Here is a 26,578-nt window from a genome sequence, read left to right as displayed (position 1 = left end):
ATAATGTAATCAGAATAAGATTTTTTTTCTTAATCTTGTGGGTAAATACCACCATACTGGCGGCAATGACACTGAGAGCCCCCAAGGCGGAGAGGGAAGCTGCGGAGGTGTTCAGCGCTAGCTAGCTCCATAAACTAGGCTCTGGGACAGAGTTTGAGACACTCTGTATTAGATACTGACCCGTGTCATGTGCCACTGGTGGGGAGGAAGACCGCGTGCTTTTCCCAAAGGGTGATGCTCTCCCTAAATGATGACTCTTCTCAGGAGGCAGAAGTGCTTTCCCGGAATAACCTTTCTGCTCTTTATTCAGCTGCTGCAGCAGATACTCATTAGTTACCACCAGGGATCTGAGGCACGGGGGAAAAGGCGGTTATGAAATCATAAAAGCAAAGTAGATGTCATTCTCACCGGAAATGTTTGCTAAGGACAAATGTAAAATATAAAAAGTAACATCTTTAAATAGAAAGAACTGTCCAATTTACGAGTGGGTATTTTAAAAGCAGGCTGACAGTTTCTTTCTTCACTACAGTTCTGTTTGTGTTCCAGACCGACTGTAGCAGTAGCATAGCTCGCGTTTTAAACAGTGATTGTTCCTTCCTTTCCAAAGCACTTTCATGATGAGGTAAGCAGAAGCACTGGGAGACTGGCACCTGACCAGGCCTCCAGTGTCTATCTCCAAATCTTAACTTCTACTTCTTCTAATCTACCCCACCTCCGCAGTTAGCTAGTGGTGCTAGTTGGCTGTACTCTTGGACTCTGTATTACCATGTAATGTTAAAAGCCATCAAAGACTGGAAAAAGAAAAAAAAAGAAAAAAGATGCATGCACAATGCTATTCATTGTAGCACTATTTGTAACAGCAAAATACTGTCAAGTAAATGTCCATCAATAGAGAAATAATTAAACACACAATGGGGTACTATACAACTATAAAAAGGAATGGGAACTAACTCTATACACCACTGTGAACTGATTGCTAAGATAACATGTTAAAGTATCATTATACCTCTTTTTATATAATAGAGTGCCCCTCTACAAATACACACCCACACCTACAATGGAAGGCTAGTGGGAGGGAAGGAAAGGATAGAGGAGACAAGTAAGGAAGCTAGATTTCTCTGAAGTTATCTCATTTAGTAAATTTGACTTTGGGACCATGTAAATGTTTTACATAATTATAAAACAAGGTTAAATCAAAATAATAAAAAATTCCCTATGAATCAAAAGCAAATTGAAACAAATTGAACCTGTATATTGAATCGATGGTTTAACAGCACAGAGAAAAATTATTTCAGGTTACTTTAAAGTATAGCAATTTGTACATCACTAAACAGGTATACCCCAATGTTCTCAAAGTGTGGTCTAGACCAGCTGAAACAGCATCACCTGGAATCTGATCAGAAATGCAAATTCTCAGTTCCCAGCCCACACCTGCTGAATCAGAAACTCTGGGTGTGGGGCCTGGTAATCCTGGCTTCAACAAGTTTTTCAGGTGATTCTGATGCACACCTGAGTTTGAGAACCATGACTTTATGCTATTTGCTCAACTTTTGTATATGTTTGACATAATTATAATGAAAAGTTTTTAAAAATTAAAAAGCCATCCAGAATGGATCTGGGTCTAATTCCAAGGAAAATCAGGAAGTGAAGTTTGAGGCTGAAGATTTGGGGATGGGGTTCTTATATTTAAATTTCATTGAAAGTCCTAGTAAATGTATTTGTCAAATCAAAATGCCCAGGGTTTCTTTAAATGTGCCAATAGTCTTGAGGCCTCTTCTGATGTGTCTAGCATGCATCCTGAGGGTACTGTTCTTTGAAGAGGCTGATGCTATTGAGCCCCTCTGAAGAAAACATACACATTGGATACTTTCTCTATTATTCTGAGGGCTCAACATATTTTCTGTGACTGATAGAAGGCAGGTATTTTCCAGAAGAGCTAGATGACTGATTTTAGGGGTACACAGTGACCAAGCAAAGGTAGCCGACTCACACAAGGGTCCTGCTGGGTCTAGAGAGAAACTACTTATTACTGAGGTGGTACAATCCTTCAATTCCAGCAAAGACATTTTAGTCCCTGGTGTGTCCTGAAAAACAGTACTTTTGAGCCTTGAGCTAAAGGGCCTAGATATAAGTGGTTTATATATAACATGGAGTTAATATATAGTATATAGATATTAACTTGCCAGTAAAACAAAGGAGATAAAGTAAGCATCTGCTTCCAGAAGCTAGCTAGATAGACCCACTCCTACCTCTGACTTTCATGGAGAAGGGCCACTGTCTCCTCCAGCTTTTTCAGCTGGGCAAGCTCCTGGTTTAGGCAAGTCACCTGCATGTTCAGCTGTTGGTTTTTGTGCAGAAGATCATCTACAAAGAATACAGTAGCCAGGGGTGAGCAGGATTCCAAGCAGCTGGTCTTTGAGCAGAGCTTAAGGGCACCTTGAAGAATTGGGGGCCCCCTCACTGTACCCACCTCCATACTCCATTCACCATCCCTTCCCTTAGAGACAGCAGATATGGTGGCAAGAATATGAGATTTAACAACAAACAGATTTGAATTAAAATTCACCACTTAATATCACGTTAGTTCATTTTTCTGAGATTCACTAGAGCTAATAACCTTGCCCCATAGCACTATTATGAGGAGTCAATGAAACACCTGTCCTCGTTTAGCACAGGAAGTCAACAAATATTAGGTCTTTGGATTCTCCATTTTGGTTTATGAATGTATGTCCTTCACTCTCTATGGAATATGTGAAAACATGCAGAACTGTGTCAGGCTTATAGTAGTAACTCAATGAGTGCTTGCAGAAACTGAATTTGTAACTGAGGCTCTCATACATAGTTCCCCAAATATGTTACTACTGCCTGCAATAATGACATAGGTAAAAGCAGGGGAACTCCGGTCTAAGGAAGCCTTCTAGAACTGTACTTTTTAAAAATGTCTTTATTGATGTCAGAGAGAGGAAGGGAGAGGGAGAGAGAGATAGAAATATCAATGATGAGGGAGTCATTGATCAGCTGCCTCCTGCACATCCCCCACTGGGGATCAAGCCCACATCCCGGGCATATGCCCTGACCGGGAATCGAACCGCAATCTCCTGGATCATAGGTCCATGCTCAACTGCTGAGCCACATACTTCTTAAACTTTAATATGCTTACAGATCACCTGGGGATCTTGTTAAAAAACAGACTCTGATTCAGTAGGTCTCAGGTGAGGCCCAGTAGTCTACATGTCTAACAAGATTGCTGATCTGTGAATCCCACTTTGAATAGCAAGATTCTAGAAGGTGGAAAACAGGGCTACAGCAGCTTTATTTATCACAGTAAGCCAAAACCAGTACTGGGCCTCAGGGCTGATTGAAAGTAGGTATCTAGTGAACAAACAATGACCTGTTTTCAGAGTAGGTAAGTGGAGATGCTTTGATTATTCAGGTTTGAAAAAATCAGACAGTAATGACACTGAACTCTGGAAATTCAGTGCTGACTTCCAAATCAAGTTTCTCATATAAAATGAAATACCCATAATGTTTGCTTAGGGGTATTGAGCTAGAGGGTTAAAGTCAAGAGTAGACTTTATCTAAAATTCTGGCCTAAACTATGCTAATAATAAAGTAGTACAAATCAAAACTTTAATGAGATATTATTTTTCACTTATAACTGTGGCAAAAATTTTTTAAAATACCCAGTGTGGGCAAGGGTAGAGTGAAAAGGGCATTCAAATACACTCATTGTTAAAATGAGGGTAAATTGAAAAACCTTTTTGAGAGTGATTTGGCAATGCGTAATAAAAGCTTCAAAAATGTTCACATCTTTTGACCCACTAACTACTGGTAGGATTGTCTCCTAGGAAAATAGTCTGAAATGCACACAAAGATTTATGTATGTAGATATTAATAGGCACATTACTTATTGTAGTATAAATATTAGGACTCTCAGTTCCATCAGAAGGCAAGAAAGACAATCTCAGAGAATCATTTTCACTCTTGGGTCTTTTCTTTCATTTCAGGTCTTTTGAATGTTTGGAAACTCTTTAAAATTATTTATATTATAAACAATGGCAGCTTTATTTATAATAGCTGACATTAAAAACAACTATATAGAGGACTAGATAAATAAGGTATACCTGTGTGACATTATAGGAAGTGTCTATACTATTAAATTACTAACAATAGGGTGTAGAATCAAATTGGTAGTTGTCTAGGGTAGAGAGTGGGGTAAACTGCACAAGGGTCTGGGGGAACTTTCTGGAGTAACAGAAATGTTCTGTATTTTTATTAGGATAGAATTAAATGAGTGTATATATTTGTCAAAACTCATCAAACTTAAATGTGTTCATTTTGTTGTATGTAAATTATTCTTAAAAAATCAAAACACAAATTTTAATTTTGAGTTAAAAATATATGTATAGGAGTATGGTGAAAGAAAATATACCAAAACACTAATGGTAGTTATTGCTGGGTAGTGTAATTTTGTTTTCCATATATATATATGGAAAAAATATATATATACAACAAAATATATATATATGTGTGTGTGTGTGTGTATATATATATATAAAATATATATTTATTGATTTCAGAGAGAGGAAGGGAGAAGGAGAGAGAGAGAGAAACATCAATGATGAGAGTCATTGATTGGCTGCCTCCTGCACACCCCCTACTGGGCATGGAGCCTGCAACCCGGGCATGTGCCCTGACCGGAATCAAATGGAGATCTCCTGGATTATAGGTCGATGCTCAACCACTGAGCCACACTGGCCGGCTTCCTTATATTTTTCAAACTTTCTATAAAGAACACAATCTTCTGCTATAATCAGAAAACATACACACAAGTGTAATTCTGAAAAGTAATAACATTTGTACTTGCTTTATAATGACAAAGACCTTCAACTGATAACTCAAGCCACCTACATACAACTCTCTGAATCAAGATGATAGTTTCCATTTAGGCAGCCATGTGAGCTCTAGATAATGAAGTTTATTAATTGAGTCATCTATAAACAAACAATCATCTTGGGACACATGACATGTTGCTTTCCTAAACTTACCATAAGTGTGGGACTGGTGCCCACTCACAATTGAGGTGACAGCACCTTCCTCCAACTGCTGGATTTTTTCTGATAAAATGAGGTTTTCCTCCAGCACTCTGACCAGTTTTTGCTTCAAACTTTCCTTTGGATCAATAAACAAAATACAAACACATTAAGAATCTGAAATTCTAAGAAGTGACGGAAAGAATCTTTCCTCTGTTTAGTGATAACTGAATGGAGGTCAGCATCTCTCTTCTCACTAGAATTTCAATTCATTGGTAAACATAGCTCAAGTGCAGCAAACAAATTTATCGCATGGAGTTGCATTTTTTCCAGTGATTTGTACACTACTGTTGCAGAACAAGAAGTCATTTTGACAAGTGGCCAGCATTCTGAATCATTTACCTAAGATTTTTAGAAACCGAACCTGATGTTTGAAAACCCCTTAATGTTAAGAAGAGGGGGAAAAAGGCGTAAGGATCTAAGTCTCTCTTCCTCTTCCAGAGGCAGCAGCCTGATGCTCTAGGACTGGCCCCTGGCTCAGGGCTCTCTGCTCCATCAGAAGGGGAGGAAGGACAATCCCAAAGACAAATGACCTTCCCTCCTCAGAATCAAACCATGACCTTCAAGGCCATGATCCTAAACATTTTCACTCTAGGGTCTTTTCTTCTTCTTCTTTTTCCATTTCAAGTCTTTCTTTAGAATTTTTAGAATCCTAGCCCTCGCTAGGATTAAGGGGTCATCCCTGCAGAACCTCTGAGTTGTCCCTGTCCTGGCAAGTTCTGTGTTTCTGATTTGCCCAGAATGACTTTTTTGAATTTCGGTTCAAGAACATCTAGGTGTTCATGGTGATGATGATCTTTATGGTACAGAACTGCTCTAGTCTTGCTGCTCTGTCCTTTTCTAGTAAAAGAAAAGTAGGAGGGAGATGAAAGAGGCATACCATGTCATTGGGGACCACCTGTCCAGCTTCCTTCAGTTCCATCTCCCTCCTGCGGAAGGCTTTTGGTGCATCTTCAGGGTGTGAGCGACACCACTGCTGAGAAGGAGCAGGGACTACCAAAGTCAGAAGCAAATCTCGGGCAGGACCTGCCAAAAATTCAGGTTGGGCAAACAGGCCAATCTTAAAAGCTAACGCACAGAATTCCTAGTCAATGACTACCAGCTCTGCAGGACAAATAAGGTAATCTAATATCTCCTTTTTACAAGAATTTAGTAAATGACCGTAAAAGGTGTTTCATTATGGATAAGAAATTATATCCCACATCCTCTGTGGAGAAACAACAGCAGACCCTCCTAAGTGGGGTCTCTGTGCTATTCTCTAGTCACTGAGGAGTGGCTCCTGGGGATAATTTCCTACCAAATGAGAGCAAAGGGTCAGTGTGGGAAGGAAAGTAATTGGGCAAAGATTTCTTCTCCTGCATGTTCCTTTAGGAAAAAAAAAAAAAAAGTTAAGCCCAAATAACTAAAGTTTCTAGTTTTTACTTAAACTCTTTCCACCACCAAAAGCTCCTTGAATTCTTCCATTAAACAACAAATAAACACATGGGGGCAACATTTGCAAAACCAGTTTTCCCCAAGTTCCAAAAAAAAAAAAAGAAGCCCTAAAGAGAGTCCAGGTCATTTAGTCACTCGAGTTTTTCAAATCATCGCATTTCAACAGGCATCTCAGAACTCTGCTGATCAAACCCAATTTCTACTGTATTTATTACTGCCACTTTCCCAGGGACCATGAAATCCTTTGTAACCATTAACATGACCACACTGTATGTTACAAACCTCATCACTCTACATATTACCCAAAGACTACTCCTTAAAAAAAAAAGTTTCAGGAGAAACAAAATAATTGGTACATGACGGAAGAGTGCTGATAAATAAAACAAATGGGAAGAAAACGACTTTTCCATTACTGTGTTATTAAATTTTGTTAAGTGATCACGAGAACAGTTTTCCTTGTAGAGCAGAAGCAAGGTTCGAGCCCTTCTCTTAGAACTGAGAAAGCACTCACCCAGAAACTTCTTGTCAAGGAGGAGGGAGCCGGAGCCAGCCCAGTGCTTATCCACAAGCTCCAGGAGCTGTCTGAGGACAGTGGCCACATGGGAGGTTCTGGCAGAGGCGTGGGGACTGTGGTTTCCTGGTAAACCATGTAAACTGCCCAGGTCACTAGAGAGAGGCTCAAGAGAAAAAACAAAAATCCCAACCATTTGTCATTCTTACACAATAAGGGAAATAAGAATCCAGATATTTAAAATATTAACATTAAAAAAATAAGAAAAATAATAAGATGATATCACCTTTCAGTTTAGATTTGAATAGAATATTAATTATGCCCAAGACAAATACAATAACATATTCAAGGATAATATCAAAGGTAACAGTATCTTCTATCAATTTTCTGTAGAGATTTTCAGAAGAAAAAAAAAATGTTTTGATATCCACATCAATGGCTCAATATATTATGCTATGTAATACGGAAAGATCAAATTGCAGAACATTTAAAAAAGTTATTATATATCAAAAATGGGGAGTAATTTAATAAAAATTATAACTCATAATAAGCTTATATTTAGTTATTAATAAATATTAAATGCCATTATTGGACCCAGTATTGAAGATACGTTTTATTCAGTAAGAATCTTATAGAGAGATATATAGGTAGATCTGTCCAGTAAACTTCACAATTGTTTTTATTCATTCTGACATGAGTAAATAGATATGCAGACATATAAGCGAAAAATTTAAGAAATTGTGAATTTTATTTTATTAGTTTTTTAATTCTCACCAGAGGATATTTTTTCCATTGTTTTTTAGAGAAAGTGGAAGGGAAAGAGAAACATCAATGTGAGAGAGGCATTGATTGGTTGCCTCCTGCCCGCACCCCAATCAGGGCTAGGGATTGAGCCTTCAACCCAGGTACATGCCCTTGACTGGGAATCGAACTCACAGCCCTTCAGTGTACAGGCCAATGCTCTAACCACTGAGCAACATTGGCCAGGGCAAAATTTGGAATAATTTTGTTAATTTTTATGAGTCTTTTCATTTTCAGCAAATTATGGTTCAAAGATTTTTTTAAATAAATTTTTATAATTTGCCCATGATTCTAAAGGCAGTTGGTCAAAAATAAGTTTTCTAATCATAAATTCATGTTCAGTTTAATTTTATGTATCATGGGATTATTTTTAATAACTTCTTAAATGCTCTTTTTAGCAATTTTCTGATTTATACCTTTCTAGAAACTGAACAGTGTATTTCTTTTATATTTACATCCAAGTAGCTCTTTTACAGCTCTTCATATAAAGAAAAATAGTATCTAACAGAAAAAAAGAAATGTGAGTTTTTAAGATTGTCCAGAAAAAGTGCATTGAGATATTGCTATTTTAACAATATATATGAAATAGAGGTGAAAAAATTTCCGCGAACATGTTTTATTAATATAGCATCCCAAATATACTAAGTGTTCCTGTACCTTCACACTAAATACATTAACACACAGTGATCTTGTCTGGAAAAATAGGTAGCCAGTGGCTAAAAATCAGAAAAAGGGACCAAAAAGCCAAGAAAGTATTACAAGACTGCCCTCTTTGGTGTACAAAAATTATAGCCACCTCTGAAGTTCTGAAAACTGAATAGAAAGTATTTAGAGTCAAAAAATATATCAAACTTGTAAACCCATGCCAATGTACAAAAAGATTTCCCACAACTGAAAAATAAATGACTAAAAATGGTTCTTTTGACCAAATTCCTTGCTTCCTTATAGGACAGTAAATGATTAAATAACAAATGATTCATATGACAAAGGATCATGGGTTCCAGGAAAGAAAGGGCCCTGAGAGCTGAGGTTCCTTTAAATAAAGAGAAAAAGGCTTCATGATGGAAGTGGGGCCTGGAGAAAAATTAATACTCAAACAGATGAGAGTACAGGGCATTCTTTTTATGGATATGTATGCAGAGACAGTGACAAAACTTAGTTATTAAACGAAAATAAAGTCCCATTGTAGAACAGTATCATACTATAATTTTATAAAATTAATTCTATTGTATATGTGGGGATGGGTTCTTGATTTGTTCAATCTCTGAACCATTCCCAGCTAAAAATACCTTGGACAACCTAATTCATCTTCTGCTTGCTGCTACTTTGGAGAAACAAATTGGAATAATTTTAATTTCTAGACAGAAAAGCAATGCTTTTTTGTGGCAAAAGCAAATGTATAAACATGATCAACAATGCTACAGAGATCACTCTTCAGCCAACCCTGAGTCCAAGGCAACTTTTGCATTTCTTCCTGTGGCAAACTCTGCCCACCATTTATTATTATCAAAGCACTTCCCACAATGTTTATGCTCTGGAAGTAGATTCTCCCTGTGACACAAATGAAGAAATGTGGCAGAAGGGGAATGACTTTCCCAAGGGCAGAGGAATCACAGGCTTTGGCCTGGCAGCAGTTATCAACCACTGGCCTCTGAAAACCCCTGAGTTTCTAGCACTCTTGGTAGAACCACCACCACCCCCCAGAAAGAACCTCATTCTGGTCTTGCATCTGCGTGTTTCATTCACAAGCACAAACAATCCAACACTTGCCTCGCTGCCTGTTGCATCTCTGAAACCATGCTTTGGATTCAGTGTGGCAAAGATATTGTCCTTCCGTTTGAATCCTCTCCTCGATGGGCTTAGTGACCTCTTGGTCAAACTCTCTCTGTTTTCTGAAGTTCCAGTAGGCAATAGCAGTGTGCGTAGAGAGTCTCCCAGGGCAGAGTGGTTTGGAAAAGAACCATGTGCTGGTGCTAAATCCCCGAGGCTGGTGGATAATTTTTGCTCTACATTGACAAGCAGGGCAGGGTCACTGTTGAAATGGGTTGTGGCATACAGATCTGTGAAGGAAACAGGCTGGCAGATGAACCTGCCCTTCAACTCTCCCTTATCTCACTTCCATCCTTACCCCGCAACCCAGAGGCCAAGGGTCATAATCTCCCTAGTATATACCCCCAACTCTCTGGACCCCTTCTTCTTCCACCTGACAAAATTCCAACTCTGGTTAATTCCAACTGTCCACATACTCCAGGCCTACACCAGAGCAGTGGGAAGTGGCTAGAGAACAACATGCATCTCTTCTCACTGTCTTCACTTTAAATACATGGCTATTATCTTAATTGGACCTTTGTACTCTCCGGCTATCCTAATACATTACTCTAGTCAATTTACTCTTCTCTGAGATGACTATTTTCACTTCTCTCTTCTCCTCAAACTTCTAACACCTTCTCTTCCCTCCTCACTCTCAGGTACTAATCTCTTTATTTCCCTAAGAAAAACAGAGGTAATCAAAGGAAACATCTATGTGATTCCACCAGTAAATCTATGTATTTATGGGTTTTTTTTGCATAAATTCTCTGAATTCCTTCTTGTTATAATAGATGAACTGTCTGTGTTTCATCTAAGGCCAACCTCTCCACTGGTGGACAGGATTCCATCTCCTCTTGACTACCTAAGGATTTTTCTTGTAAACTGACAGGAAGCTATTACCTGAACTAAGCTTCAAAAGCCTTCCGGTGCTGGAGTCAGGGTTTGGTAGAGGAGTCAGCAAGTCTCCACAGGAATGGGATGTGGTAGCCTTCACGTTATTTGAAGGCTTTATGCTATATTCGCGGTAGTTCTTGCTTCTCTGAGGCCTTTTGCCAGGACTTCCATGCAGGGATAGAGTGTGAGAATAATGACTATCATAATTTTCCAGACCAATATCTGAAGGTAACTGATAGGGATGAATCTGGCTAGAATCACCCACATCCAGGCGTTTACCCAATAAGGCATCATGGGTAAGCTGATAAGCATCAGGTTTTGGTGTCATGTCCTTTTCTGGAGAAGAACCTGAAGATTTATTGTCCACAAAAGATATTCGGTACCCTTCTCTAGCCATCTTCTCTGGGGATCGAACTGTGGACTGGCGAGGCGAGTAATGTCGGAATTCTAACCACCACCAAAAAAAAAAAAAGGAACAAAATACAATGAGAACTCTTCTTGGCCCAGTTAGGATACCTCTCTACACTGGACATACCTCTGTCTACCAGAAAATTTCCTCAGGAAGAGATGGTTTCTAATTTTGATAAATGGTAGTATAAAGTGATGAAAGGACTTTTATATGGAACAACAACAACAACAAAATAAACATGCTGGACATTATGTAAACAGTGAAGAATCTGTAACACTCTTGAGATAAATTTCATGTCAACCTAATCCCTTAGGAATTTCCTCCTAAAACTGTAGCATCAGAGTTTTCTAGACACTATTTTCATATTAAAAAATTTGATGCACCTCTACATGACAATAGTTGTAATCTTACTTATTCAGTTTATAGACAATAGTTGGCAAGTCTATCATTTCATAGACTCCCCGAAATTAAGCTAAGCCCACTCCCACCGTTAGAGGTTCTAGGTTCACTCACTGGGAACCACTATCCTAAGCCAATTTAAATGGCAGGGAGTTCAAAACCTATGGAAATTCCTAACCCAGTTATAAAGCATTTGTCTCAAGACAGCTGTATCTGTCATCTCCAAAAGGCCTCAGAGTGGGGCAAGTAGAGCAATAGACAGAAAGAAAAGTCTTTGTGCTCTCTGGGGCTTTCAGAACTGTGTATGCTTAAAGTGCTTCCTTAGAAAAGAAAAAAATACTATATATGAGTTAGTCACATTAACTTTTAAAAAGTGGAACCAAGTGTAGCTTTATAGGACCTGTAAGAATATCAGTGTTTTACCCAGGGCCAGCCTATCCAGGGGGGGAAAGGATGTAGAATAATATCTTTACATAATATAAAGAATCTAAGAACAAGTAATAAGATTAGATAATTCAGACTGAGCTGGTGAGAAATTTCTAGGCCTAACTCCAAGAAACAGCAAGAACTCATATAGGTAAGTTTAGCACTTAAAGCCACTTTTTACCCTAAGGAGTTTTAGGGAGGCAGGCATAGAAGTCCAAATCTAGGATCCATCCATGGTGAGGAGTATGCAAACCACCCCACATTCTTGCTCCCCCCCCCACACAACCCTGAGCAGGACACAACCTTCAGGGTAAAGGTAAACTGGAACTAAGTCAGCCCTTGTACTGACTAGTAATCCAAGTATGCATCATCTGGGTAGTCTAGGGAACCTCAAGCTTTGAGCCTGGATTAAGATGATCCCAAACTAATAGTGTCCCAGGCCCCTGGTAGAAGCAAATAAAAATCTGATCTGAAAATGATACTTTCATGCAAGACTTTAAATCATTCCTACATATAGTTTTTCAAATATAATAGCCAACAAACAGTCAAAACAAACAAACAAAAAAGGAAATAAGACAACACAGGTAAGAATTAGTGGAAAAAATAGATAACAAACACACAAAAACTTCAGGTATTGGAATGAACAGATGTAGCCTACACAACTATATTTAAAGACATATAAAATAAGTTGAAAATTATCTGCTTATAAAAAAGTGACCCAGCATATCTGAAAAAGAACCAAATCAAATTTATAGAACTGAAAAATCAATCAACTGAAATTAAGAATGCAGCAGACAGCAGATTAGACACAGCTGAAGAGAATGTTAGTGAACTCAAAGATAGGTAAGAATGAATTATCCAGAATTCAAACCAGACAAAAAAATGATGAAAAATATGAGAGAATAAGAAACAAAGAGGACAAAGTGAAAATCTGACATATATTTATTTAATCAAGAGTTCCAGAAAGGCAAGAAAAAATTGGACACAAACAATATTTGAAACATTTTCCAGAACTAATAAGACACAATTCACAGATTCAAGTGTAATAAATACCAAACAGGATAATAAGAAATCCACATGACATATTGAAACTATAGAAAATCAAAGACAAATGGAAAATCTTAAAAGCTGCCAGAGAAAAAAAGACAGATTGTCCTTGCAGGAATGAAAGACTTCTAGATGACTTCTCAAATGCAACCACATAAGACAGAATATAGTGGAATACCACCAATATTCTGCCAACCTAGAAATTTATATCCAGCAAAAATACCCTTTAATAATGATGATGAAATAGAGGCATTTTCAGATAAACAAAAGCTTAAAGAGTTCATCATCAGTAGACCCATACTAAAGGAAATTCTAAAAGATGTACTATAAGCTAGAAGAAAATGGTCTCAGAAGGGAAATCGAGATAAAAAAAGAAATGAAAAGCAAACAAAGTGGATAAATTTAACTAAACATTGTTTAAAAAATATCTTGTAGATTTTAAAAATAGAATTAAAATTCATAATAATATACATAAATCAGGAGTGATTAAAAGGAGTAAAGTACTTTAAGGTATTTGAATTATCCAAGAGAAGAGGTAAGGTACTGATTAATTTTAAAATTGTATAAGTTAAGCACACATACTGCAGTTCTGGAAATAATACTAAAAGTACAGAAACAGTGATAATTTACAAACTAGTAGAGGGGAAAAAACAGATGAATAAAAACATAATAAATCCAAAAGATGGCAAGAAAGGTAAGAAAAAGAAACAAGGACTAGTCAACCAATATAAAAAATCAAGAACAAAGGAAGAATATCCATCCATTCTTCAACCAAAAATGCCTTACAGGGCAGCCCCTTACACAAGCAGAAAAGAGTTAGTTGACCACATAGGGCCCCAGGGCTGAGACATCTCCATCTTCTCCCAAATCCCATCACATCTAGATTTCTCTGATTAGTGTGGCAAAAAATACTCAGCGAGCAAAATATTTACCATCTTCCTGGTGATTATCATTTGGCATCTCCCTTCTTGCCACTTCCTGCATCTAAAAAAAGTTTGAAAGTTTAAAAGAAGGTGAACCAGGAATTCAGAATACTTTCCTATTAGTGAGCAAGACCATCCTTGCAGGTTAGGTAAACAGACCTTCAAGCAAAGGACCAAGTTTAAGCCTATTTTAAAACTGCCATAATACAAAGTGTCTCCAGAGTTGCTCTGGCGTAGGTAAGGAGACTCCTTGAAAATACCAAAAAAAAAATCCTTAGATGGTAAAGGACATACCAGTGAAATGCTATACTTTTCCTGCTTAGATAACATAGAAGTTAGATGGTGCCACCCTTTTCACTTTTACTTTTTTCTTTTTGAAGAACTCCCATACTTATTTTACCTTCTGGTAAAGTTGAGTATTGACCACAGGAGCCACTGGGAGTTTTAATAGGCTGAAAATTAATCTGAGGCATAATTAAGCAAGGCTTGATACAAAATAGGAAGCCATCTAGGATTTGCTTTTTCAAAACTCATCTTAAAGTATTTAGTATATTTTTGGTAGTTATGCAGAGAAAGAAATTCCACTTCCTGTTTCTGAAATGAAAAGGATACATAGCAAGCTATTCAATTTCCTTTTTTCTTTCACTTCAAGAAGTAATTTCAAAAAAGTTGGGTTTTTTAATCTAAAAAGAACTATTTAACTTTATCTGTAGATTGGAGTATTCACTGTCTCCATTTCCTTTAAATCAATACTAAGATATCATCCAAGTAGAATTTCCAAAAACAATGAAACCAACTAAATGCTAATCTGTCTTTTTATAAGATGAAGTTATATACTCAAACTAAAAAAAATTACTAACTTTTTACTAGTACAGCGCTGATTACCCAGATTGTGGGTTAATAAGAACCTTTGCTTCTTTTTACACCCCCTTTGGCTATTTTCAGCAATTTCATTGCTCATAATATATTTTAAAAATGTAGACAAAAGGAGAAGTTGAGTATAAAGAAGTCAATTCTACATTATATTCACTCTTACAAAAATAAGTCTTATATAATGGTTGTATCTCTCTCCTACCAATTTTTTTTATTTTTCATTAAAAAGTTATTTAAAAAATTTCCTCCATCTTGTATGATCTCTACCTCACCATTGCCCACAAATTCTATGCCATCTATTCTCTTTTCTTTTCTTTCTTTGTTTTGTTTTTTTCCAATGAAGAGGTAGCTTTGGGAAAGACAGCCTTGAGATACAAGATTCAGTAATTAAAAGGCAGAGGTAGAAAATGTAAAAATAAGGTAATAGGAGATGGAGACAATGGGTAGAGAGGAGACATTTTAAAACCAGCCCAAAATTATAACAGTTGCATCCCTGTTTGAGGGCCAAAATACCTGGCATAAAATGTGCTAAAGTTATATGTATAAATATACTACATTTGATAACAGGTTATTATGGGAGAGGGAAAGGGGAGATTGAAATTAATTCAGAAGGCCCTTTGCATCCTGTCCTGCCTTTTCCTTTTAAAGAGTCTAAAGTGCCTCATCAAATAACTCCTATTAGATCTTCAGAAATAATTGAGAGTCCACTGAATTACTAGTATTAATCACTGACTAGTCAACATATCCACAGGAAAGTGAATACATTACCTGTGTCCCCAGTGGGAAAGTGTCTAATTTCTGATCTGGTATACTGTTGCCTTGGGTTGCAGAAGTGCCCGTCAGGGAATCCTTTATTTCCCGGTTGGTGAAGGGAATAAACAGTCCTTTGTTTGAGTCTGTGTTAAAAGAAAAGGCATACAATAGAGCACTGACCAGACATCAAAGGCAACATGTCCGTGGAAAGATACTAGGAAGGGAGTCACAAGATTGAGAGCTAGTTCTGGTGACACTACTTGGAAACCATGTATACTTGGGCAAATTGCTTAACCTCTCTGAATCTCTCACCTCACTTGTAAAACAGTGATGATAAAACCTAACCTGTCCATCTCTTAGGGTTGAGGTAAAAACAAGATAATGGGTATGAAATGGCTTTATAAATTATGAAGGGCTCAATAGAAATTAAGAAGAAGGCAAATGTTATGCACATTTCCTAAATGAATAAATAAGGAACTCTGAGGGCTTTCATCAGCAGTCTACCATGATTCGTCATTTCAAACCAGCCTCTTTCTGCCTTGATTTCCTCATTTGAAAAAAAGAGAAAGACTGTCCCTGGCCATTGTGGCTCAGTTGGTTGATTGTTGTCCCATGCACCAAGAGGTTGCAGATTTGATTCCTGGTCAGGGCATATTCCAGGGTTGGGGGCTGGATCCCCAGTAGGGGCATGCAAGAGGCAGCCAATCGATGTTTCTCTCTCTCTCCCTTTCCTTTCCTCTCTCTCTCAAATCAATTAAAAAACATATTTCAAAAACTCTGGTCCTGGCTGATGTGGCTCAGTTGGTTGGGCGTGATTCCATGCACCGAAAGATTGCTGGTTCTATTCCTCGTCAGGGCATATGCCAGGGTTGTGGGCTCAATCCCAGGTAGGGGGCTTGCAGGAGGCAGCCGATCAATGCTTCACTCTCACATTCATGTTTCTCTCTCTCCCTCTCCCTTCCTCTCTCTCTAAAAATCAATAAAAATATTTTAAAAAATCTGTTAACTGTCCTTAAGAAGAAAAAAAAGAAAAAAGAGAAAGACTAATCAGGACCTATTTCATAGAGAAGAATGCTAAACACTTAGGTCTCCCAGTATTTTTTACCTTGATTAGAGAAACAATTTTAAAAGTAAAAAGTAAAAACAAACAAAAAAACTAAAAAACTATATTCTATTCCTGGCTACTCTAGAAACTGATACAGTCTGTCAAGATTAGACCAATATATTTAAGAATCAACTAGAAGGAGTGGAGAACATTTTTTCTGCCAAGGGCCATTTGGATATTTATAACATCATTTGAGGGCCATAAAAAATAATCAACTTAAAAAATAGCTATGAAAAAAGCTCCTAGATTTATTGAATTTTGAGTCCCACCTACAGTTGCCTTGGCAGGGCCAGACCAAATGATTTCGAGGTCCACATATGGCCCTCAGGACAGACGTTCCCCACCCCTGATCTACAGGAAGGAAATAAAGCAAGTTGTGGAAATAGATGAGATCAATTAAGGGCAAAGAGTAGAGAAATAAGAGAGTCTAAAGACATAGTCTTGATATGCTTGTTTTAAGGGTATGGGGAAAGAAAGATGAACCTTTGAAAGAGACAAAGATTACGTGGTTAGGAGAGTAAGATAAGGATCCAAGAAAGTGAAGTTTCCCTGCCTTTTGTAAATGGTTGGTGGAAAAGCACTGTTTTGAACTACTGAGCTAGTGGGAACTGTTCTCCAAAAAATTTTCTCCTAGCCTATGGCAGAACCATTAACATGGCATAACCACATTAGTCATATTGAATTACCAACAGTGCTTACAGGCAAAACTCCCCAGGGATCTAGCAAATACAATTTTCAGTAGAAGGAAAGCTCTTTAACGCTTCAAAATAGCAAAAGAAATTTTATTTTTTAAAAACCCAGGCAACAGCTGGAGCTTCTAAGAACCGTTAGAAATGGGCCCTGTGTCTAGTAAAGCAGTTTGTTCTCAGTAGAGATTGTGTACTTTAAAACATTTTAATTCATGGAGTGAATCTTTGTGTGTGGTAATGATGCAATATAACATAAGTGAAATTTAATTCAGCTCATACAAAAAGGCAAATTATGCTTCAATGTACCTTTGTCTTTCTGGAAATGGATATATAAATGTTTGTACCTAGAAAAAAGACAGGAAGGCTGTATACCAAATTAACTGGGATTCTCTTTAGGGAAAATGCTTATGAGTGATTAAAATATTATTCTTCATGCTTTTCAATATTTTCCAAAATTATTACAATATAATTTAACCAATTCTGAAATATTAAAAATGCTATTTAAAATGAAACAAAGAAATGCATGGTCCATGACCTACATGCATTGAGACTTCCAAGAAAGGAAAATAAAAATCATATCTCACTATGGCTTGTTTTACCATGAAATACTATAAAAATGACTTGTCAGTAAGTGTCCACATGGACAGATAAATCACGAAAATAAAAGACTATATGTTATAAACCGAAGAAACCCTTAATGTCTAAACTATAAAATCTAGTTATTGCTGGAATTTCAGGATTGATTTTTAGAGTTCATATACATGTATATATATTTCAACAGATCCTTCAGAAACAGGGACAGACTCCTCAACATAGAAGAAAGTTTTCTCAAGTAAAAGGTCATCTGATAAGTGCCAGGTTAATCCATAAGGGTCTGTTGCATGCAATTTCTCCAGTGGAAAGCTTTCTCCTAGCCTGTGATACTACCATTAATGTGGCATAACCACTTTAATCATATTAGATTACCAACAATGCTTACACTCCCCAGGAATACAGCACAAACACAGGAGATTCTGCAGCTGCAAAGGTTCAAGGTGGAGAAGCCCAGAAGGATCAAGGTGTGAGCTGCATTGATGCAGACGAGTCATGAGTCTCTGGCTAATGAATCAATCACCTCAGCAATGCGAAGGAGTCCATGGGGACTGGTAATGCAATTTTTAGGATGTACTAATGATGTAAAGTGATATGAATGAAATTAAACTCTGAGTACAGCTTGTGCTTTCATGGTTCTGGCTTAGGTCTCAATAAATAGGGCTCTTCTGGCAGTGAAAAGGAGGAAAAACACAGCCAGTAAATCTTGTGTTTGCTTCAAATCTATGTTATTTTTCAACTATTTTTTCTTCATTCTACCCAAGATTGGCCACAAAAGCTGAAGCAACTAATGTTTTAATTATTTCTGATTAGAGAGAGAAAACTTACCAGTTTCAATCCTGTTCTCGACATCAGCACTGACTTTTGATGCAGAGCTCTCATCTGTCACACAGTTTTTCATTGTCTTCTCCCTAGAGCTGCCACATAGAATAACTTATTTAAAACTCAAAAGGTTTCTGAGATCACCAATAAATCTATTTAGAAAACAACAATTTGTGGTGATCACATTTTTAAATGCTCTAGAACATATTCATTTCACAAAAATTTCAGTTAAAGCCATTTTTTAAAGTCATATTTTTACTGGGAACGAGAAGGACACTTACAGCTCAGCCTTTAAAGTATGAAAGCCAGAAAATTCACAACTTAGGCATTCTGTTTTCTTGATACAAACTTAGATCTGAATGATTTTGAGGAAATAAGACATTTTCTTTTGAATTCAAAAACTAAAAACACAGAAAGGAAGGTTCCGCTGCCAAGAATTACAGTGGAGATAACTACACCCATTAATTAGAAAAACAGACAAGAAAGGCAGTAAATGTTTGCACTTCACTGATGTATTACCATTAAATTGATAAGTATAGTAAGTAGACAACCTAGACTATGAGCCAGGCACTTTACACCCACCATTCCATTTAGTCACAAAAGCTCTCCTATGATCTATTATCCCCATTTTATGGATTGGGGGAACTGGGACTCAGAAAGGCTTAAAATGTTTTTTCACCCAAGGTTGGAGAGCTTGTAAGGTGATACTGGGCACCTGAGTATATTTTACCTCTGGTTTTGCCATCATTATATGGTAACTAAACATAAATATTATGGCATTAGTTATTTGCCTTACTAGAAAGTTTGTTCAGTTATACATGAATTCATCTCCATATTTCTATAGTAAGCAGGGTACCCCAATGCATTTAAAATAGGAATTACTTTATAAAATACATATATACAAATAATTTTTAAAGAAACATTATGTTTCTCTCTACTCCAGGGTGAATTTTACTCTATATAAATTAACCTCAATAAACCTTACTTTAAAAATAGGGAACTAAGGATGCTGAGGGTTACATTTTGAAACATATAATGGATTCAGAGCAGAGATAGGCAAAGTCACTTGAAAAGAAAAGGATCTCAGGCCAAGAGGCTCTGACTTCATTCATTCATCATTCAACAAATTATTTCTTAGCACCTTGTATGTGTCAGACACTGTTCTAGGCACTAGGGATACTGCATAAACAAGACAAGCAAAGTTCTTGTTTTCATGGAGCTTATGTTCTAGTGGAGGGGAAAGGCAATAAACAGGCAAACAAAAATCTCATTCTGAGGAAGAATATTTAATGTTTGGATATGTTCATGATATCAAATTTAAAATGGTATGTAGAAGAAGCAAATTATTATAAAATAAATATATTTTTATTAATTTTTATTACTATATATTTTATAACATATATTATATATTATTATTATTTATAAACATACACATATACCTAAGACTAAAAGGATATTTATCATACTATAATTAATGTATATTTCTGATTAGTGGAATTATTATGAGTTACTATTTTGTTCTTTTATGTACTTTCCAAATTTTCAGCCATATGCATGCCTTAGTTTTATCTTTAAAAAATACTAATAGATACATCTACATGTTCTACATGGTATTTATAGGTACACAGATGTTCAGAAGGATCAAACATTGCTAGTAGTTAACCCCTGATAGCAGAATATGGGGTGATTTTGACTTTTCTCACTGTGGTTTTCTGTATTATTTAAATTGTTTGTGATTGACTTCTATTTTTTAAAAATTGTAAAGCCACTTAAAAATAGCATGGGTTTTGGGGAAAAGATATGGTACCTTGTTTTTATAGCATTTTAGCAACAAAGAGTAATAATATATGATATTATATGTCATAATTCAGATGCTTTAGAGAGCTTCAAGATCTGTTTCCCTTTGGTTTTGTAGAGAAACACTTCCCTTATTGTCCTTTAACAGGTTTATCTCCAACAGCCCTGTTCATGGTAACGCAATGCTCCAATTCAGTAGGAACAGGCCATGTAATGATTACAACTCTACCAAGAAAGGGTCTGTATGCATTTGTGGGGATAAGTTATCTCATAGTCTCTGCCTATAATTGAACATGACTGCAGAGAATTTACAACAATTATATTCAAAGCAGACCCAATAGTTTAAGAAAGCAGAAATGTTCCCACCGAGGACAGATTCTCATTCCAGATACATCTCAATGTGTTGAACAGATACTTTTATTCCTGATCTGAGGATTCTTACAACTTAAAAGAGATTTCTGCTGGAAAATAAAGAAAGGTAAACAGGAATTCACTACTCTCTATGTTCAGAACCAAACTACAATTTTTTTGGGTAAAGAATCTTCTTACCTTTTTTCCACCTCTAAAAGAAAATTTTCACTGTTGCCCAGCTGACTAAAATGCAGCTTGGCAGCTTTTCTCTCACTTTCTCGTACGGCTCGGTCATCTGGAGGCAAAAACCGTGATCTGAGCATGTTTTTTGTGTGGAATAAACAGTAGCGAGTCAGAAAATCATATTCACAGAGTAAAAACTAAAGACCAGTCTCATCTTTTGTTAGAGACAGGTCATAAAATAATGCTATTATGTTGTCACTGGAGCAAGTAGTAACTCAGGGAGACTACACAGACACCATAGCAACAATTGCCATATAGGTGTAACTAGCCCTGCAGTAAAGTAGAGCTGGGCAGCAAACAGCCTAAATGGCCCAATATTAAAGGTGAAAGTTACACCATTCCTAAAAGACTTGACTTAGTTCCCTACAATAACATGCCCAGGAACATGTGAAATCAAATTTTATATCAATAAATGTATACTCAACAATAAGATTCTAAAGAAATACAGACTAGCTCATTTGAAGGAATATTTATTCTTCCTTCCAAAGAGTTGTATTCATTTTCTATTGCTAATACAGTTGCAAAGTTGGGGCACCTGGAAAAATAAATCTCAACCTGGAAACTTTTTGTTGGGGAGGAAGTAGTGGTGAAAACATCAACTGAAGAAAACTAAAGCTGGAAGTAACTGATAAAATCATAGACTGTCATTCAATGAACAATAAAAGGACTTGTTATACATCCTGCCAACAAAAGAGTTGCATAAATATTGACTAATAAACAAATATATCCTGCCAGTGCACACTCTGGGCCAACATCCAAAAAGTTAAGAGGCAGCTGGTTTAAAGTAAGATTCTGGGGCAAAGAACATGGGAGGAGGGTCTCACCCAGTTTCTCCAGAGTCTGTAGCGTGTACACAGCAAAGAGCCTATAATCTGTATCTTTCCTGACAACAGGATTGAGTCTCAAATCTAGTTCTTTGAGGAAGGGTAAAGGCTGTAGGCGGGACACCTCCACTAATGAAGGAATGTTGTTATAATATAAATTCAGGTCTTGGAGTGAACATAAATACTGGATGCCCTGCAAGGAAAAGACCACATTATGAAACTGCGCATTGGTAAGGATGAGGAATCTCACAAATAAAGGTGGAAATATATCTATTACTTTCCATCCTTAAACATGTAACCTGAGTGACCAATGAGAAAGAGCAGGGCTGAAACTCCCATTTAGTGTCTTGAGAATAAGAATACTGCAGCCCACGGGCAGTGTTCTATACATTAAGTAATTCACAGCTCTCCTACATCTCCTCCTCTACAAAACCTGACATTTAAATAGCTGCAGTCAATTCTCCACTTCTCTTGCTCCCGGATCACTCTCCCAATCCAATCCTTCCCAGTGGTAGCCAGGCCAAGTCACCTTTGCACTTCTCTCACCTTTGCCACAACCACACCCCTGACCCCAGAAACACCTCAATTTACAAGAAAAAGGGAGGTAGGCAAAAGAGATGGTTCTGGAGGAGGTCAATGGAATATGGAAAAGTAAAACAATGCTATCTCCAGATCTTCCCTCCTGGGCCAGTCTGGAACCCTTCTTGTCCTTGTTTCCCCTTCCAGAGTTACTGACACCACCAAGCAAGTTCTTCCTTCTTCCGTTCTCTTCCTGTGGATTTAGCAACCCTACCTCTCCATTTATCTGGCAACAATAGAATCAGGACGGGGGCAGGGGGGACTCAGGAAAAGCCACAATCTTCCTCCTTTGCTGAAACCTACTACTAGAAATTATTGTTTAATGTTCATGTATTTGGCTAGTTAGCTGCTTTTTCCCAACACTAAATTTCAGGACAATACTTCAAAACATGGACATATATGTTTAACCACATACTTTTACTAATAAAAATGCTTAATGTAAAAGGAACTCTGTCGGTGAGGGTTATTTCAGAAAAGTAAAATTATTTTCTACCATGTATTTATAGAATAATGTTTTTATTCTTCTCTCACTTTAAAATTACCTTTTTCTCATTGCAGGAAATTTAGAAAACTCAAAGGAATATACAAAACATTTCCAAATAGAACCCTGTTTACACTTCGGTGCATTTCTTTCTGGCTTTTTCAATTCCATTAACTTTTATATTGTGAAAGGGTCAGTGGTAAGAATAGTTATCAGTGCCTTTGGCCCAACTCTCAGGGAAATACACTATTAGGACTGTCTTTAAATGTATCTAATGCCCCAACTCAAGTACTCTTTTAATGTCTCTCAGTGTAAAAGTCAAGGAAATGACCTCTAACCTCCTCTCACTTTTCCTAGTTGGCATGAATTCATATACTCCCCAAAGTTATGCTAGAATAATCACACAATATATCTCCCCTGGGAAAACTAAGCAAAAAGATTCAGAGTTCATAGAGATTAATATATGCAGATAAATCATAGGTGCAAAAAAAATGTAGAAAACTAACATTTACTAAGTGCCTCCCATATGAAATACCAGGAGTCTTATATATGTGATTACACATGCTAATCTGATCAATCTTCACAATGATTTTGTGTTCATTTTACAGAAGTGAAAAAAGAAAGTATTGAAACAAGTTACAGCAATGTTCACTCAATTTTTTTAGCCTGAAAAAGAAAAAAATACATGTGAAAAGAGAAGACCTAAGCAACTCCGAACTAGTACTTTTTGAATCTGATGAGCCAAATATAAATGGCTGCTACCAAATAGTCTAAAACCCTAGGTCAACTTGGAGTTTCTGCTTTTAGAGTCCTAGTTGGAAATTTGATCTTCCTTGGACTTCCTCTTTTAGGGCCCTTAGTTTTAGACCTTGACATTGGGTCTGGCTTATGTTGTTGAACAAGTATCCCCTAGGGAGTGAAAAATTGGCAGAATAATCCAGGAGATCATGAACTAATTCTAGATAGCATCTGAGAGTCCTTCACCTCCCTCAGTCTTACAAAGAAAGGGTTTATCAAGACAGGTACATAGCTAGGCAAATGGGAACATGTGGAAGAAACACCATTTGGGTTCTCTGTGTGTGCATGCTTATGTCCTTAGAGCTCTTTTTGCCTGTTTAGTAATCTTCACACACTTTGCTCAAGCCTCCCCCTCACCCTCCACTTTCCTGCATTGCCCCCTGACCTGTAAATTTTTGTTTTCAAGACCACCATTTCCTCCTCCTTCTCAGAAAAACTCAAAGTAACAACTTAGTACAGTGTTTCTCCATGTGTGTTCCATGTACCAATGCCATTAGAATCCCCTAGGGTATGTCCTGAGCCCACATCAGACCTATTAACTCAAAATCTCTCTTGGAGAAGGGACTAAGAATCTGTACTTTCATAAGAGCTCCTCATAATAGTACGCACATTAAAATGTGTACTATTGCTATAAGTTGTGATAGTTTAATATAGTTTTCCCTGAGTATAAAGGGATTTTCCCCAACATTTTATAATAAAAAATTTCAAACATAGAACAAAGTTGAAAGAACTTTACAGTGAATAATAAAATTTAGTTTGGAAACATTTAAAAGGAAGATCCAGTATTTCCCCGGCTGACATTATCTAACTCTTATTTCTTCCCATCAAAAAATAAATAAATAAATTGGGCTGAACTGGCTGATTAGAGAATATAGAACTTACCTTCAGGCTAGTGATCAAATTTCTTGATAAGTCTAAGGATCGGAGGTTTTTAAATTTTCTGAAGGCATCACCAATGGAATGGATTTTTCCAGCATAAGATCCCTGCAATGAAAGAGACTCGACCAATTCTGAAAAGAGATCATCAGTAGATATATTATGACCTCTGCTTGGATAAACAGCAGAGTCAGTGAAAATAGGACTTCCTTTTTCCCATATCCCATCTGTGAAAGGTCCTACATCCAAGGATCATAAGAAGATTGGATCTTTCTTTTAAAAGCAGCAATATAGGGCAACAAGATGGCGGTGTAGGTAACCACGGTACCCACCGCATCCTGCAACCACATCAAAATTACAACTAAAATACAGAACAACCATCACTCAGAACCTCCTGAAATCTGGCTGAACAGAAGCCCTACAACCAGGGAACTGAAGAAGCATCCAGATGGGTAGGAGGGGCAGAGACGAACGAGGATCAGGGCTAAAGCAGGAAGACTCGGCTGTGGACCCACACCCAGTGCCGCAGTTTAAACCCGGAGGGAATCTCGGTGGCGGAGGTTTCCCGGAGGAGTGAGTAGTCCCAGCCCACATGAGGCCCCCAAGCCCAGGGTTCCAGGGCCAGAAAGAGAAGCCCCCACAACTTCAGGCTGTGAAACCAGCAGGAATTGTGGCTGAGGGACACGGAAGCTGTGGGAACCCCAGGCAGCTCCTCTTAAAGGGCCTGCACAAGGACTCACTCAGACGCGTTCCCTCTGAGACCCAGCATGGGGCAGCAGCTTGAAAGGAACCTGGAACATTTGGGGAGGAACTAACTTGCCTGAAATTGGGGCGAGAGCTGGAGGGGCAGCTTCCTCCCAGGCAGAAGAGCTGGCAGCGGCTGTTGCTCCTGTGGCGAGCCCTCCCACACGGAGCCGGCAGGCAGGCACCAGATTTGAATCGCCAGCACCTGACTCAAACCTCTGGCCCCGCCCCAGTGATTCCCCAAGACCACGCCCCTCCCTACTTGCAAGCTCATCCAGGTCATTTCTAGGGGCTTTTCTATGAAAGTGGCTTCTCTAGCCTCATGCTTAGCTACTTTTCAAAAATCTCTCAAACAAGCAGCAGCTGGCCCCAGCGTGCCCCATACGTCTTGATAAGTGGCCCCAGGCCTGGCACTAGTGGCAGCCTGCATTGGTTCACAGCTTGGTTTCTCCTGGGCACCTCCAAGCCCAGCACAAGTAGCAGCCATCTACAGTTTGCTGTGTAGCTCATGCTGGGTGGCCCTGGACAAGTCACAGGCAGAGGCAGACTTTGTACCTCCCAGGAGGCCCCAGAGACAGTGCACCTGGTGGTCAGACTCGACCAAGCTGGATTACAACCCTACCACATCCACGAGTGACATACTCAAGGGGAACACTCGGAGAACACCAAAGCTCCACTGAAGTAAATCCTGCTCCATAGGGGTGTCTCCAGCACAGCAGCTCTTTGGCTGTAGTTGCAGCTGGTCCTCGCAGCCAATTGGCCTGGGGGTCAATTCTTCCAGGTGATGCCAGCAGCAACCTAGGCTCAACTACAATAGGACAGTACACACAGCCCACGCTGGGGAGCACCTAGAAGGCCCAGCTCAGGTGACTGGAGAGGCTGAGCCACTGGACGCTATAGAACACCTACTACACAAAGCCACTCTACAAATTCCAGGAGACATAGCAGCTATACATAATACACAGAAACAAACACCAGGAAGCAGCTAAAATGTGGAGACAAAGAAACATGTCACAAAGGAAAGAACAGAAGAAATCTCCAGAAAAGGAACTAAATGAAATAGAGCCAAGCAAGCTACTAGATACAGAGTTCTGAATAATGGTTATAAAGATGCTCAAGGATCTTAGTGAGACTATTAAGGAAACTAGTGAGATCATCAATGACATACTAAAGAACCAATCAGAAATGAAGGCTACATGAACTGAAAAATAATTTACAGGGAATCAACAGTAAAGTAGAGGACACTGAGAATCAAATCGCAATTTGGAACATGAGGAAACAAAAAACACCCAACCAGAAGAGCAAA

At 38.0% G+C, this 26,578-nt stretch overlaps 1 protein-coding gene across 1 annotated transcript; it reads right to left on the bottom strand.

Moving 5' to 3' along the window:
* On the bottom strand, window positions 1-24,656 carry LRRC36 (leucine rich repeat containing 36). Its single transcript, XM_081119206.1, has 11 exons — window positions 20,926-24,656; window positions 18,586-18,674; window positions 15,388-15,515; window positions 13,756-13,807; window positions 10,549-10,989; window positions 9,610-9,899; window positions 7,039-7,204; window positions 5,974-6,119; window positions 5,049-5,172; window positions 2,250-2,364; window positions 1-347 (listed from the first exon to the last, which is right to left on the bottom strand). The coding sequence occupies exons 1-11, from the start codon at window positions 21,048-21,050 to the stop codon at window positions 122-124; spliced, it is 1,902 nt and encodes a 633-aa protein (XP_080975332.1). The 5' UTR covers window positions 21,051-24,656; the 3' UTR covers window positions 1-121.
* Window positions 24,657-26,578: the final 1,922 nt, after the last annotated feature.

Source organism: Miniopterus schreibersii (assembly GCF_964146895.1).
Source record: "Miniopterus schreibersii genome assembly, chromosome: 18".
Classification (NCBI taxonomy): Eukaryota; Metazoa; Chordata; class Mammalia; order Chiroptera; family Miniopteridae; genus Miniopterus; species Miniopterus schreibersii.
The sequence above is the reverse complement of the archived record's forward strand: the minus strand, read 5'-3'. Positions and strand labels throughout refer to the sequence as shown.